Raw genomic sequence first — 16,128 nt, forward strand, 5'->3', positions numbered from 1 at the left:
TACAGAAAAAAACTCTGAAGCTGAAGCTAACAACCCTAGCCTGAGAGTGGTACTATAATGGTCTGGTTGATTTAACAGTATAGAGAATAAACCATATTATGAAGAATAGAGAAAAATTGGCATAGAAAAATAACAAGTTGTGGTCTTCATCACACCCACTTCATGAGGTTCAAAAGATTAAATGTTCAAACTGGTCAAATTCTATAAAATATCCATTCAAATTACTAAATATCACTTATTGCTTTTCCAAAGAAATTTCTTAAATGTTTATAAACACAACGGTTTAACAAGTGATGATAATTTGTATTTCTTCTTTTTAGATAAGGGAGATAATCTGCTACTTCCAGAGTCAAACATTTCAGTGTCATCTAATAGATAACATTGCGCTGATTCAAGAATTAGGGAGTTAATTTAGTATACTACTTTGCTCCAAATAAGGGAGATAATTTGTTACTTTTCTTTAAATAATGGAGATAATTCACTACTTTGCTTCAAATAAAGATATTTTTAATTCTTTGCTTCAAAAGGAGATAATTTACTACTTTACTTCAAAAAAGGGAGATAATTTACTACTTTACTTCAAAAAAGGGAGATAATTTACTACTTTACTTCAAATAAGGGAGATAATTCCCTTCTTCCTTTTTACAAAATATCACTTTTCTGTTTTGTAGCTTGGGTATTGAAAAATGAAAATGTACAGTGTGTACTACTAGGAGCTTCTACCGTAGATCAACTTTATCTTAACATTCAGGCTTTACAGGTAATTATTCCATAACCAATTTTTTAGGGTCCATATTGTTGATGACGTCATGGTTACATGACAAAATTATGTCTTTGAACTGATAAACAAAACACTGTCAGCCAATCAGAAGAATTGTTACATCCAAAATGGATTTTTTTCACAATGTTAAAGAAAAGATACATTGCAAAAAAATTCTATATATTGGTAATTGAATAATGAGCTTTCATGGAAATATTGAGTGTCCGTCCATCCATCCAGTCATGTAACACTCTCACAGCTTCAATTCTTGAAAGATTTTTATAAAACTTATACTGCAGGTTAATAGCAATATCTAGGTTAGGTTCAAAAATGGTAGCTGAAAAAGAAAAAAAAAGAGTTATGCTCCTTGGTAATATTAAATTTATGGAAAATGGCCGCTTTAGCTCATGAGTACAATTTTTGCCAGATTTTTATAAAACTTATACTATAGGTTAAAATCAGCAATATCTCAAACAAGGTTTATAATGATGGATGTCGACTTTTTTTAAAGACTTGTACCCCTTGGAAATATTGAATACATGGAAATTGGCCTCGTAAGCACTACAAAAAAGTGTTTTATTTTGCCATTGTACCTTGGAAAACAAAAATGAAGACACAAATCTAGACCTGAGAAAGCTAGTTCAAAGCCAATTTACTTGAATGATAATTGATATTTTTTTCTTTCTATTTTTGTTTTTTTAGTATGTACCTAAATTGTCAGGAAGTATTATGCAAGAGTTAGACAAGATTTTAGGGAACTCACCAAAAGTGAAGAAAGAAAGTAATATGAGGTATGATAAAACAAAAGTATCATCTTATATGGATGTGTTTGTTATTGTCAATTTGTGAGTAGAAATTTTATTTTAATTTGGATTTGAACATTTTGGGAAGGTCTAAATTGTAACACATTTATACAGGCGGAAAATTAGCAATAGTAGTACATGTACATGTTTATTTTTACCTTCAATCATTCCATTTTTGATCAATTGAAATCATAATGTATATTTTTCAACAAATTTGAAGTTCATTCTGACATTTTGACTTCATTTTCATGAATCCTGAAGGAGTTATTGCCTGTTAATGACAATTTTTGACTTGTTTTAATATTTTTATCTATTGTCTTAAAAATGATGATTCGTAGTTAGAAAATGTAAACTCAAAATTGATCAGCATACACAAAGGCGGATTTAAATTTTCAGGGGACCAGGGCCCCCCTTTTCTGGGGGAAAAATGGTTGATTATATTTGGAATCACTGAAGCATGACTAGAGCAGGGGCCCTCTTAGGCAGTCAGTGGGCCCACACTTATGAAAATTTCTAGATCCCCCACTGATACAAAACCAATAAAATATCCAATATGATCAAAACCATTCAATATATACTAAAAGGAATTATTGCCCTTTAATGATGTTTTTCTTCTTTTGATTGATTTCTTTTTGAGTGTTTTGTCTATTATCTCTGAAAAAAATATAGAAAGGCAAAACTTTAAAATAGCAAAATTGATCATTAAGATTCACAAAAAATACCAGAATAACTAAATTTATTGGATACTGTATAGCAGGTAATTTTTTCACGGGGTGTACATTTTTGCTTATTTTGACTGATAGAACAAAATCGCCAAAATAAATTCCACCAATTTTAAAGTCCACATGAAAAGAAGGTATTGATATCAGGTTTGAATCCGCAAAAATAATAATCGCTAAAATATATATTGTATACCTTATTAAGTGAAAATTGCGAAATTTTACACCTGCGAAAATAATTTGCTATACAGTAACAGCAAGAGTTATTTCCCTTAATTGACAATATTTGACTAGTTTCAAGTTTTTGCCTTATCACAAGATATTGGTAGTTATTTCAAATGTTAATAGGTGAGTGATTCAGACTAATATGTATACATATAAAGTGTATTTTCTACAATTCTGTGATGGATGAAAAATTCTTTTAGAATAGTTATATGTCTGTCTATCCACCTGTCTATCAACCTTGGCCTTTTTTGTTCCAATGTTAAAATAGATTTTGACATATCAATGTTTGTTTGACTTGGTATAAATAGTAATTGATGAATTGGTTTTGCCTGTTTTGCTGGTAACTTGTTATTTTGCTTGTTTGGCATATTTTTCCCTTTTCCCTTATTTGTATCCTTCAGCTTTGCTGGCTTTTTTGTATGACGCTAGTTTTTGATTTTTTTAAATCATTTAACTTGGTGTGTATTTATTAATATATTTTTTATCGTTGAACTATTACTAGAAATCGATGTACAATGATTTTGAGGAAAGCTATATTTTTTTTTATTTGTAAAGACATGTTATATACTCTTTGTAGAAACTGGTTACAAAGGTCAACAAGCAAGCCTTAACTTCCCCATATAAATAGGTATATCTTTAGGAATGAAATTTAGCCTCCTACTTGGTTTAGTGCATCTTCCATTTTATTTTTATTTAGTATTTTGAATGTGATATTTAAGTTTATATATATTCTCCTTGTTCTAATCCTTTAGATTTTATTTTGTATGTTTTTGTTTGACAGAAATACTTATGGCAAATATATAAAAGATTTGGTATGATTGCAATTGAGACAACTTTCTACAAGAGACCAAATGACACAGAACTTAACAACTATAGGTCACCATAGGCCTTCAACAATGAGCAAAGCGCATATAGTCGGCTATAAAAGACCCTGAAATATAGAACAATTCAAATGAGAAAACTGACTGCCTAATTAAAGTATAGAATATGAAAGAAAAAACAAAAATGTAACACATAAGCAAACGACAAACCACTGAATTACAGGCTCCTGACTTGGGACAGGCACATCCATAGAGAATGTGGCGGGTTGTAAAAATATGAGAGCATACACTACAGGCAAAGGGACACATTCTAGTGCATCCACACTGCACAAGTAACAAAGCATGTTTTCAATTAGTGAAGGAAAATAAAAATTTCTTCACATGATATAATGTTATTCCATAAATTTCTTCCTTTTGACATTGACAATGAAATTTCAAAACCTTGTTCCTATTGACCTTGACCAGGGATGGGGTAATTGTAATCTGTAATTGAATCGATTGTAATTGATTACATTTTTTCAAGTAATCGATAGTAATCTGTAATCGAAGACATTTTCGATTACGTGTAATCTTAATTTAATTGATTACAGCAAAAATTTGGATGTAATCATCGCTTACTTTTCGATTACTCTAGTAAAATAGTTTGACAATGTAAACCATGTGAGTGCTCTACACACCTTAGTCTGGCAATACAAGAAATGAAAAACTGTAAAAAGACTATTCTTTATGCAGTTTTCATCTAAATTTGTTAAATTTTATGAATGTAAGTTTTATTCAAAATTATTCGATTTCTTAATGAATTTTAGACCACAAAGGAGGTAATGGTATGATTGCCTAATTTGAACATAGAATAATTTAAACACTTGCTCAAAGATATCTTTTGCACTTGTACATAGATATAGTAATAGCTTAGAGGAATGAATCTAGTAGCTCTTGTTTGCATTTTGAGTGTTAATTCTGTTTTATGCCCTGACTTGCCTCAAAAGAAGTGCATGTTGGCTTTCAAACCTTGCCTTTCTATTTATTTTTAGCTGTTTTCCATTGACATAAACAAAGTTTTGATTAAGACTGGATAATTCTAAAAATATATGCAGTCATTATAAAACAAAATCAAAATATAATCAAAATCTCAACTACAAAAAAAAGGATATGTTTGACTATTAACACCACTGGGTCGATGCCACTGCTGGTGTACGTTTCGTCCCCGAGGGTATCACCAGCCCAGTAGTCAGCACTTCGGTGTTGACATGAATATCAATTATATGGTCATTTTAATAAATTTTCTGTTTACAAAACTTTGAATTTTTTGAAAATCTAAGGATTTTCTTACCCCAGGAGTAGATTACCTTAGCCATATTTGGCACAACTTTTTGGAATTTTGGATCCTCAATGCTCTTCAACTTTGTATTTTTTTGGCTTTTTAACTATTTTGATCTGAGCGTCACTGATGAGTCTTATGTAGACGAAACGCGCGTCTGGCGTATAAAATTATAATCCTGGTACTTTTGATAACTATTTGAAGGATGCTGTAACCTACTTTTCATCGTAGACTGGTCATTGATAATATTTTTATTTTAAAATATTAACATCGGAAACATTGTGAAATACAGTATCTATTTCTCCAGATATCCACTGAACTCTATAATTACTGCAGATTCATTTTTAGCGTTGGATACCAATTTTCATGGGTTTCGTGGTTACAAGAAAACCACCAAAAATCAAATGTTCAATGAAATACGAATATCATTTAGGCTTTGTATACATTTATTGCTACACCATGAAATCAAATATCCAGGAAAATGCAAGTTTTCCTCAATCCATGAAAAATTGATAACCACAAAAGTAAATGAATCCACAGTATTTGTTCAATCCTATTGAAATCTTCCTCAAAAGAGGAGTACTATTGACCTGCCTCTCAAACCTTCCTATTAGCTAATGCTTTTCCTTGTCTGCTCTTTGGTCGGGTTGTTGTCTCTTTGACATATTCCTCATTCCCATTATCAGTTTTAATCCCCTAATTTTCCATATTTTAATGTTGCCTAGCAGTATCTAGTTTTCCCTAGTGACAGCTTGCGGTTTAGTTTGGCATCGTCTGTGTCACTATCAACTCCTTCAAAAACTATCATCAGAATTCAACTAAAAAGTTGCACAGACTGTTTACACCAAACTTGTCATCATCTTCAAAAATTTTTGGTATAGCGTAAGCGAACTCTTCCTCGCTGTTTTCCTCTGACTCGACCTCATCATCTGCATTGTTTCCAAAAATGTCATATTGACTTAAAGTTGTGCACTTGGTATTTTATGCCCCACCTACAATAGCAAAGGAGCATTATGTTTTCTGGTCTGTGTGTGTGTCTTTCAGTCAGTCCTTCTGTCTGTTCGTTTTTCTCTACTGCTTCAGGTTAAAAAAAAAGTTATTGGTTTGGCCAAGGTAGTTTTTGCTTAAAGCAAACTATTATTATGTAAAAAAATCTTTTTTTTTTTACTTTTGTCAATGATAGAAATCACATTTAAGGAAAATAGATATTTCAAGTCTAAACATGTGCGTGCTTTGTTACAAAAAAGATGAAATATTTTTGGAATCAATACTGTTATTTTTATGCATTATGTTTTCTGGTCTGTGAGTCCATTTGTCCATCTGTTCATTCCTACGTCCATCTGTCCCACTTCAGATTAAAGTTTTTGTTCAAGGTAGTCTTTAATGAAGTTGAAGTCCAGTAAACTTAAAACTAAGTACACACGTTCCCAATGATGTGATCTTTCTAATTTCAATACCAAATTGGAGTTTTTACCACAATTTCACAGTCCGGTGAACATAGAAAATGCTGGTGCAAGTGGGGCATCAGTGTACCATGGACACATTCTTGTTTTATACATTTTTGAATAACCAATACTGCTAGTCAGCGTTCAATTTATAAAATCAAGTCATTGTTTAAGCGAAAAAATGACACAAGATGTATGTATTGCTTATGAGTTTAGATGAAAAAGGTGTTTTTTCTGAAGTCTGTTCTAATATTTCATTTTCTAATTTGCACTTCTACTCTTTAAGAATATTACATGCATAAAAGAGGAGCGCATGTTAGAGGGACAATTAAACTTATAGATTGAAATATAAACTGATAGCGTCATGGCTAAAAAGCAAAAGGACAAACGGGCAAATAATAGTACACAAGACACAACATATTTTTATATAGATTAGACCATTATCATTCTTATGGTCCTTTATATCTTGCTTATGATGTGAGGCAAGGCTCTTTCTTGAAGGCCATACCTTGACCTATAATGTTTTCTTTTTTACACATTGTGACACACAACACAAAATTTCCTATTAACAATGTAAGATGTAATAAGTCAATATATTTCATCAGCTGATAACATGTCTCTATTTTTGGAAAGTCTGATAAAATGAATTATTCATGATATATATTTCAAATTATTCAAGAATCTAGAAATGGTGGTTGATATATTATAAAATTTTGGATCTTTAAAATCATGTTAATAGGGCTACAGGTTTAGGACCATAAATCCCACTGACTGAGGTGGACCTTCTAAATTTTGTCCAGTTCAATCTACATTGACCCTTTTTGTTTTAATTCCATTTTCCAAAAAAAAATTCCAAAAAAAATCTATCAGCAATGGAAAAAGGTCAACATAATTATGTTGAAATTATTTGTCAAAGTCTCACAAATGTGAAAGGAAAATTACCAGGCAGTGCATGAAAGCCCTTTAAATATTTTCTCAGTTTATTAAAAAAAATTATATTATAGGAGAGAGTGATCAAGTATTAAAGTCTAATTATCATTTAAAATTTGATATGTTATCTTTTTCAGGTAACCATTATAACTGAATATACTAAACATGATGTATCTCTGAAAGAACAAAAGATTGCAAAATACGCAAAAAAGTTTGGAATTTTGATGATGACTTAATCATTAGTTTACCACAGAACTCTATTGCATCTTCTGTATTACCTGAATAATAAGTCATTTAGATTTAGACTTTTTTTTCGTACATTCCATTTTAAGACAATGCAAGAAATAGAACTTTAATGGAAACAGGAATTAATAAGATGATTGCTTTGACACAAGGAGGAAGAATTCTCGGCACCACATCAGTTGTATTGAAATGATATTGTACAATGTGTACTCAAAGGCAACTGATTCATTTATTTGGGTTTCACATTTGGTTGATTCTATGCATAACATATGGTTTTGTCGATAACTTGCTCAAAACCTTTTGAACATTAATTTGTTCTGATATTTTATTGACATAAATGGGGGTCCCTCTGATTGTAGAAGTTGGGGGGGGGGGGGGGGGGGCGATGCAGTTCATGCTTCCGTTATTCCTAAATGGTCAACCATTTTTGTTTCCCACAAAATGGGGGCTGAACCGTCTGCCCCCTCTAAATCAGCCTTTGAAATGCACTAGAAATTGACAATTAATGGGAGCTAACTCTGTAATCATTAAAACCAAAAGTTTTCAACAGATTTCTCCAATTACCAGACAAACTAAAGATCTAACATTTCTAAATCAATATAAGGGTAACTTTAAAATAGGATGGTTAGATGGAAACAAAAGATCTACCATTTCTAATTAAGTATAAGGGTAATTTTTTTATGTTTAGATGTTTTGATTTTTTTCAAAATTGCCTGATTCTTACGAAGACTAGTTGCATTTAAAGTGGTTGTGTGCAGTTCAACATTCCTATCTTCTTATTATAGAATCAGTATTAAGACATCTACCCCTTTGTTACTTTTGTTCATATCTTACTTCATGTTAAGAATAATTGTAAAAAAGATTGATTGTATTGTGATAATTGTATGATTCACATTGAATCATGTTCATGATTTTATTGATTCAATGTTTAACAAGCAAAATATATATACATTGTATATATTTGTTTAGTTTCTAGCTGTTCAATTTTCAGAAGTAACCAATCACTGCCAGAGTAAGCACAATAGAATATTATGTACCATGACAACTTTACAGGATTTTGAATGATTTCAATTTTATTTTGCATGTGGTGACTGAATGTTGTAGGAAATTTGCAAAACCTTTCAGAATTTTGGGTCCTCAACACTCTTCAACTTCATTCTTTATTTGGCTTTTTTCCTTTTTTTTATTCAAGCGTATAGATGAGTCTTTGAAGATGAAACATGTGTCTGGTTACAGTGTTATTCCTGGTTTTTAAGATGAGTTTATGGACATAATTAAGTTCAATTTATTAATTGATTTTCTTTCTATGTGAGGATTGCATGACACTGCAAGTGGTTGAATGAAAAATATAATAAAATGTACAAAAATGTAAAATTAAGTATTTAATAGTGTTAACTTATTAAAAGTTTATGTATAATTGTATATATGTATATGTATATAAGTCCTGTTGTATATTTGATGTATATTTCACCATACATATCTCATTCAAAGGTTGTGAATATTATTTAAGGATTGTTTTAACTGTAATATTGATATATTTATGGCCTCCTACCAAGATGTATATAATCCTCAATTTTTATAATTTATGCTAGATCAAATTAAATGAATAATAAATGGACAGCAAAGTGAATCATTGTTTTAGTTATATAATGCAAAATATTTGAATGGAGGAGTCTTTCAACTTCTTAAAAGCTTTATATTTTAGAAGTTAGAAGACTTGGATGCTTTATGCTTTGTATGTTACAAAGTTTCTGTCTGTCATATGTCCATTGTCCTTGACTTCATTAAACTAGAGGCTCTCAAGAGCCTGTGTCGCTCACCTGTTACTGTATTTACTGATGTCGGTCATCTTGGTTGGTAGGTTGGGTCATTAGACACTTTTTTTAATAGATACCCTAGTTATGATTGTGGCCAAGTCTGGTTAAAAATGGCCCATAGTTTTAGAAAAGAAATTTTTGTACAAAAATGACGAAAATTTGTTAAAAATTGACTATAAAGGGCAATAACTCCTTAAGGGGTCCTCTAACAATTTTGATCATTTGACTTATTTGTAGATCTTATTTTGCTGAACATTATTGCTGTTTACAGTTTATCTCTATCTATAATAGTATTCAAGATAATAACCAAAAACTGCAAAATTTCCTTAAAATTACCAATTTTAGGGCAGCAACCCAACAACGACTTGTCAGATTCATCTGAAAATTTGTGAGGGAATAGATCTTATTCTGATGGACATTTACATCTTGAAAGATTTACCCTAAATGTTTTAGTTTCAAAGATATAAATCAAAAACTGCATTTTACCACTATGTTCTAATTTTAGCCATGTCGGCCATTTTGTTTGGTAGGCGGGTCATCGGACACATTTTTAAAACTATATACCACTATGATAATTGTGGCCAAGTTTGGTTAAATTTGGTCATGTAGTTTCAGAGGAGAAGATTTTTGTAAAAGTTTACGGATGCAGGACGACAGACGCCAAGTGATGAGAAAAGCTCACTTGACCTTTCTGGTCATGTGAGCTAAAAAGGTTAAGATTTTTTTGCAATGTTATTTTTTTTCTTATTGTGAGTAATAGGATAACTATATTTGGTATGTGCCTACCTTGCAAGATCGTGATGCATATCAACCAATTTTCATTTGACCTCAACCTCACTTCATGATTCAATGAACAAGATTAAGTTTTCATGGTCAAGTCCATATATCAGATACTATAAGTATAGGGCTAGTATATTCAGTGTATGAAAGGACTGTAAGGTGTACATATTCATCTGGTAGATGTCATCTGACCTTGACCTCATTTTCATGGTTCAGTGGTCAAACTTAAACTTTTGAGTTTTGATCTTTTTTTCTAAATACTATATGCAAAGGTCACTTGTATTTGGTGTATGGAAATAGTTTATGATGTACATGTCATTCTAGCATATTATTTGACTTTTAAGTCATTTTTCTCAGTGTTGATTTTTGGTATGATTGATAAATATAAAAAAAAGAAGATGTGGTATGATTGCCAAAGAGACAACTATCCACAAAAGACCAAAATGATACAAACATTAACAACTGTAGGTCACCGTACAGCCTTCAACAATGAGCAAAATCTATACCGCATAGTCAGCTATAAAAGGCCCCGATAAAACAATGTAAAACAATTCAAACGAGAAAAAGATATGTTCCGTTGGAAATTTTCAACTTGTCACTTTGTTCCGGTGGAACTTTTAAACAAGAGGAAGAACAAAGTAACTAGTTGATAAGTTCCAACGCCAGAACAAACAAGCATTTACATAAGTAGTTCAATTACTGTATCACTAGCCTGCCAACACTGAGGTTGTTAGTTTGAACCCCACATATGTCAGGTGTGCTACACTCCAATCTTAAGCTGTTGCTGGCTATATATTAGTAGCAAATACTGCATGCCCATTCAGGAAAAGAACTAATTAAAAAGTAAACCAATGAATTACAGGTTCTGCAGACTGAATAGACCTGGCTGAAGTTCCGCTGAAGGGCAGTAAATTAGGATTGCCACTAGAAAAGTAGGTAAAATTGAGAAAGGAAATCGGGAATGTGCCAGAGCGACAACCCAACCGTAGAGTTCAAATAAAGGCAGAAATTTACCAATGCAACAAACACCTCAAAGAGTTGCTACTAAAGTTGTTTACGTTTTGTAAGCATGGAGCTCAATCATTGAATGAAAGGGAAGTCCCTATTTTGACAACGTTTTTCTTTTATATATCTTGCACAGCCATTAATGCTGTTCTGCATTAATCTTACTTTCATACTAATAAGATTTCAGATGGCCATGTTTCTATAACTAAAAACAGTCCCCCGGGAGGAATTTAATTTCATATTTTTAAGAGTCTTAGATGAGCTCTACCAGACAGACATGTACACATGCATTACAATCACACCATACACCAAATGTAATAGACCTTTTAATTGTGGTATATAAGAAAACTAATTACAAAATTAAACATTAGAAATTGACCAATGTACCATAAACATCAGGTTCTTGTTAGATGAACCAGAGACATATAATATTTGTATTATATGTCTCTGGATGAACCATGTCCAATTGAAAACTTATTGCTTGTGGTTTCTGAAAAACAAACATAATCATGACAAATGAAAATCCATGAAATCTGAGGTCAAAGTCAGATGAATCCTGCCAGACAGACATATAAATCTGATAACCATCCTATATATACCAAATTTGGTTGCCCTGTTGCTTCTAGTATCTTACAAAACTAGACCAAATTAAACAGGAAATAAAATACCAATAAAAACTAAGTCAATGTCAGATGAAACCTACCTGTCGGACATCATTTCATACATTAATAAAATTGAGAAAGGAAATGGGGAATGTGTCAAAGCGACAACAACCTAACTATAGAGCAGACAACAGTCAACGGCCACCAAATATAGTTGACATATTGCTTATAGTAACTGAGATATGGAACCCATATACCAAACAAACGAACTACATTTTCTATATCCCACCTACGGATAAGAGGGTCAATATGTTTTTGGTATGTGGGTCTGTTCGTTCTTTCATCCATCTGTTTGTGTGTCTGTCCCACTACAGGTTAAAGTTTTTGGTCAAAGTAGTTTTTGATGAAGTTGAAGTCCAATCAAATTGAAACTTAGTACGCATGTTACCTATGATATGCACTTTCTAATTTGAACCCCTAATTTGAATGCCAAATTTTAAAGTTTCGACCCCAATTTCACGGTCCACTGCACATGTAAAATGATAGTGCGAGTGGGGCATGCATGTATAACGGACACATTCTTGTTTAAAGCAGTCATGCATTGGACCATAAAAATGAGGTCAAGAACAAAACACTAAGAATATACAACAGACGAAAACTTTGTGTTTTGGTGGTGGTAATGTGTTTGTATATCTTACTTTATATTTGAAAACAAGAATGTGTCCATAGTACACGGATGCCCCACTCCCATTGTCATTTTCTTGTCAGTGGACCGTGAAATTGGGACAAAAAATATAGTAATTTGGCATTTAAATTAGAAAGATCATATCATAGGAAACATGTGTACTAAGTTTGAAGTTGATTGGACTTAAACTTCACCAAAACTACCTTGATCAAAAACTAGCCTGAACGAATGAAAGGACAGACGGACGGACGAACGGACGCACAGACCAGAAAAATGAGAAAATTTATGAAAATTGTTAAAAATTGACTACAAAGGGTACTTACTCCTAAGGGGTCAATTGACCATTTTTATCATGTTGATTTATTCGTACGTCTTACTTTGCTGAACATTATTGCTTTTTAAGTTTTCTCAATCTATAATAATGTTCAAGATAATAACCAAAAGCTGCTAAATTTTCTTTAAATTACCAATTCAGGGGCAGCAACCCAACTACGAGTTGCCTACTTGGTCTGAAAATTTCAGGGCAGAGATCTTGATAAATAACGAATTTGATTTCAGTCAGATTTGCTCTAAATTCTTTAGTTACAAAGATATGAGCCAAAAACGGCATTTTACCGTATGTACTATTTTAGCAATGTCGGCCATCTTGGTTCTCAGAGTCATCTGACACATATTTTTAACTAGATACCCTAATAAAGATTAAGGACAAGTTTGGTTAAATTAGTTCTAGTAGTTTCAGAGGAGAATATTTTTGTAAACGATTACAGAAAGGAGTAGGTCCGGTAAGGGTCGATTTTGGCCTCAAACTTTAGGTTCATCTGTCGAATGATTTTGAACACTTTTTAAACAATAAATTGTCTATTTCAGTTGATCCAATTGGTTAACGTGAAAGATTTTAACTGATTTAGTCATTAATAACGCTCTGATTCAAGCCTACATACGAAAAATCTATCAAATATGCAAGAAATGTCACTTTTCAGATGATTTTAGTCAAAAATAAAAGTGGTCGCATCCGTGTTCATCCTCAACTGTTATATATGTTATGTATTATCATCAAGTACAACTTACATTTCAATGTTATGAATGAACACATATGCGGCCTCTTTCGTTTAAGACGGAAACCGTCTAAAATGTAACTAAAATGTAACTAAAATGCCACTATTGTGAAGATTTCAGTAATTTAGCATGACATTACGATGCTAGTATCCGATATATATGTGTATAGTATTGTCGAAAACAGCCCATATGTATGTAGAAGCAATCTACTTTATAATAAATAACTCAAAGTTAAAATTTTAACAATTTTGTAAAACTGCTAAATTTTGGGGCCAAAAAGGGGCGACACTGGACCTACTCCAAATTTACGGGGAAAAAATTTGACTATACAGGGGCGGATCCAGCCATTTAAAAAAGGGGGTCCCAACCCAGAGTAATTGGGGGTTCAAACTATATGCTCCCATTCAAATGCATTGATCGTCCAAACCCCGGACCACCCTGGATCCGCCACTGCTATAAATGGGAATAACTCCTTAAGGGGTCAACTGATCATTTTGGTCACACCAGACCTATTTGTAGATCTTACTTTGCTGAACATTATAACTGCATACAGTTTATCTCTGTCTATCATGGTATTTAAGATAATAACCGAAAACGGCAAAATTTCCCTAAAATTGCCAATTCAGGGACAGCAAACCAACAACGGGTTGTCACAAATTCGGGCCGGTTCTGAAAATTTCAGGGCAGATAGATTTTGATCTGATAAACAACTTAACCCCGTCAATGTTGCTCTAAATGTTTTGGTTTCAGAGATATAAGCCAAAATCTATATTTTATGTACTATTTTTTGCCATTACGGTCATCTTGGTTGATTGGCCGGGTCACCGGACAAATTTTTAAACTAGATACCCCAATAATATATTGTGGTCAAGTTTGGCAGAGTAGTTTCAGAGAAGAATTTTTTTGTAAAAGTTAACGACGACGGACGACGGTTGCCAATTGAGCTAAAAAGGGTGAACAAAATGATGAAACAGCATAACATTAAAGATTTAGCAACTTATATCCCACTAAAAATTGGGGTTGAACACACGTGCTCCAGAGTGTCAGGCATATCCTGTTCCTTTTGTGGTATCTGTTATGTTGCTTGTGCAAGTACAAATACGATGATGTCGCAATATAGGAAAAGAGGATTGCGGAACGTTAAGCTATAGGAATGCAACTGTCTTTTAAAGAAGCTACTTTAAGTTATAACATAGACATATATACACAGTGTCTCTGGTTATAATAAGGTATACATAAAACAAAATTCTGAGACAAGTGCTTGTGGCTATTTCACCGATTTTCTATAAATTTTGCGTACACCTTTGGTTCGTTGAACGTACTGTATATTAACATTGAATATATTGCCTTTATTTCTTTTTTTCCAAATATGTGTCTATTTGTAGAAAAACGCATATAAAATCGGCAAAAAATGTTCTTAAATGTGTCTTAAAATGATCAAAAGTCTAATTTTTACTCCGTAAATTTTTCTTAAAAAATTATACGCTGTTGATTCAAAAATTTCCGAAAAAATACTAGTAGGGTAACCGACTTCGTTTTTGCGGTAATACATCAAGCAAAGTGGTGTACTTGGCGAAAAAATCCCCAAAACGACGAAATAATCGTACGGACACACATTGCGTTGTAGAATCTAAATTTAGTAGTCGACTTTTGGAAGGTGGAAGATCTGGATGCTTCATACTTTGTTTATGTTACGAAGTTTCCTTCTGTCACATGTCCATTGTCCTTGACCTTAGTATATTAGGTGTATGAAAGGACTGTAAGGTGTACATATCCAACTACCTGTTGTCATATGACCTTGATCTCATTGGTCTGTTTTTTCCTTTACTGAAGGTTATCGGTCTACTCTATTTAGTACATATGGAATGAAACATGCATGTCAGGCCAACTGGTAGGTGTCATCTTACCTTAGCCTCATTTTCATGGTAATCAGTGGTCAAAATTAAGATTTTGAGTTTGTTTGGTGTATTTTCTAATACTATATATGCAATAGGTCAACTACATTTGGTGTATGCAAATATTTTATGATGTACATGTTAGTCTGTCACGGAATAGAAGTTCCTTCATAATGTAAGTTCCAAATGGAAAAATATTCTGGAATATTACTTCCACAGGAATAAATGTTACAGTAGATGTTCCTAACGGAATAAATAGTATAGAATATTTGTTCCATCAGGTACAGGTATTATGACATTGTTTATGATAAAATTTCCACTGGAACTTCTACAATTAGGTGGAACAAAATACGTTGACAAGTCTCGTAGTTGAATTTTTTTTACCTTGACCTCATTTTCACGGTTCATTGCTCAGTTAAACTGTTTTAAGTTTTTGTGTTTTTATTAAACGATAAGGAATAGGTCAACTATATGTGTTGTATGGAAGAATTGTAAGATGTCCATTTTGTACGTGTCTGCCTGGCATGGTTCATCTAACCTTGACCCAATGGTGCATTGGTTGATGTTTTGTTTTCTTGGTTAAATTGTTTCTTAAAAAAACTATAAGCAATAGATCAACTAAATAAAAAAAAGTAAATTAAAGTAATTTTTATATAGTCGGGTTGCATATATATACACAATAACAATGAATTTAGTGTATAGAATGTTTGTAAATGAGGGACGAAACTGAGATACCAAAGGGACAGTCAAACTCATAAATCTGAAATAAACTGACAACGTCATGGGTAAAAATGTAAAAGACAAACATACAATTAATAACAATAAGGTGTACATGTATTTCTTCTTTAGTTTATATGACCTTGACCTCATTTTATTGGATAATAATTGTAGTAAAGCTTTAAATTTAAGACTATCAACGTATTTTATATCATTGATAAGTAAATTGATAAGTGTGCACTCCTGTTGGCCTTCTTTGTACATACAAAGTAATGGATTGGTAAATAGCTCAAGAACGAAGTTGGTG

General features: G+C 32.3%; 1 protein-coding gene across 1 annotated transcript in view; it reads left to right on the forward strand.

Moving 5' to 3' along the window:
* Positions 1–7,513, forward strand: part of LOC134692569 (voltage-gated potassium channel subunit beta-2-like) — a 115,134-nt gene extending 107,621 nt beyond the window's left edge. Inside the window, exons 8-11 of the mRNA XM_063553027.1 lie at positions 672–760; positions 1,463–1,551; positions 3,085–3,135; positions 7,159–7,513. Of these exons, the coding sequence (XP_063409097.1) occupies positions 672–760; positions 1,463–1,551; positions 3,085–3,118 (212 nt within the window). The 3' untranslated portion in view covers positions 3,119–3,135; positions 7,159–7,513. The remainder of the gene's footprint in view (positions 1–671; positions 761–1,462; positions 1,552–3,084; positions 3,136–7,158) is intronic.
* Positions 7,514–16,128: the final 8,615 nt, after the last annotated feature.

Source organism: Mytilus trossulus, chromosome 12 (genome assembly GCF_036588685.1).
Source record: "Mytilus trossulus isolate FHL-02 chromosome 12, PNRI_Mtr1.1.1.hap1, whole genome shotgun sequence".
Classification (NCBI taxonomy): Eukaryota; Metazoa; Mollusca; class Bivalvia; order Mytilida; family Mytilidae; genus Mytilus; species Mytilus trossulus.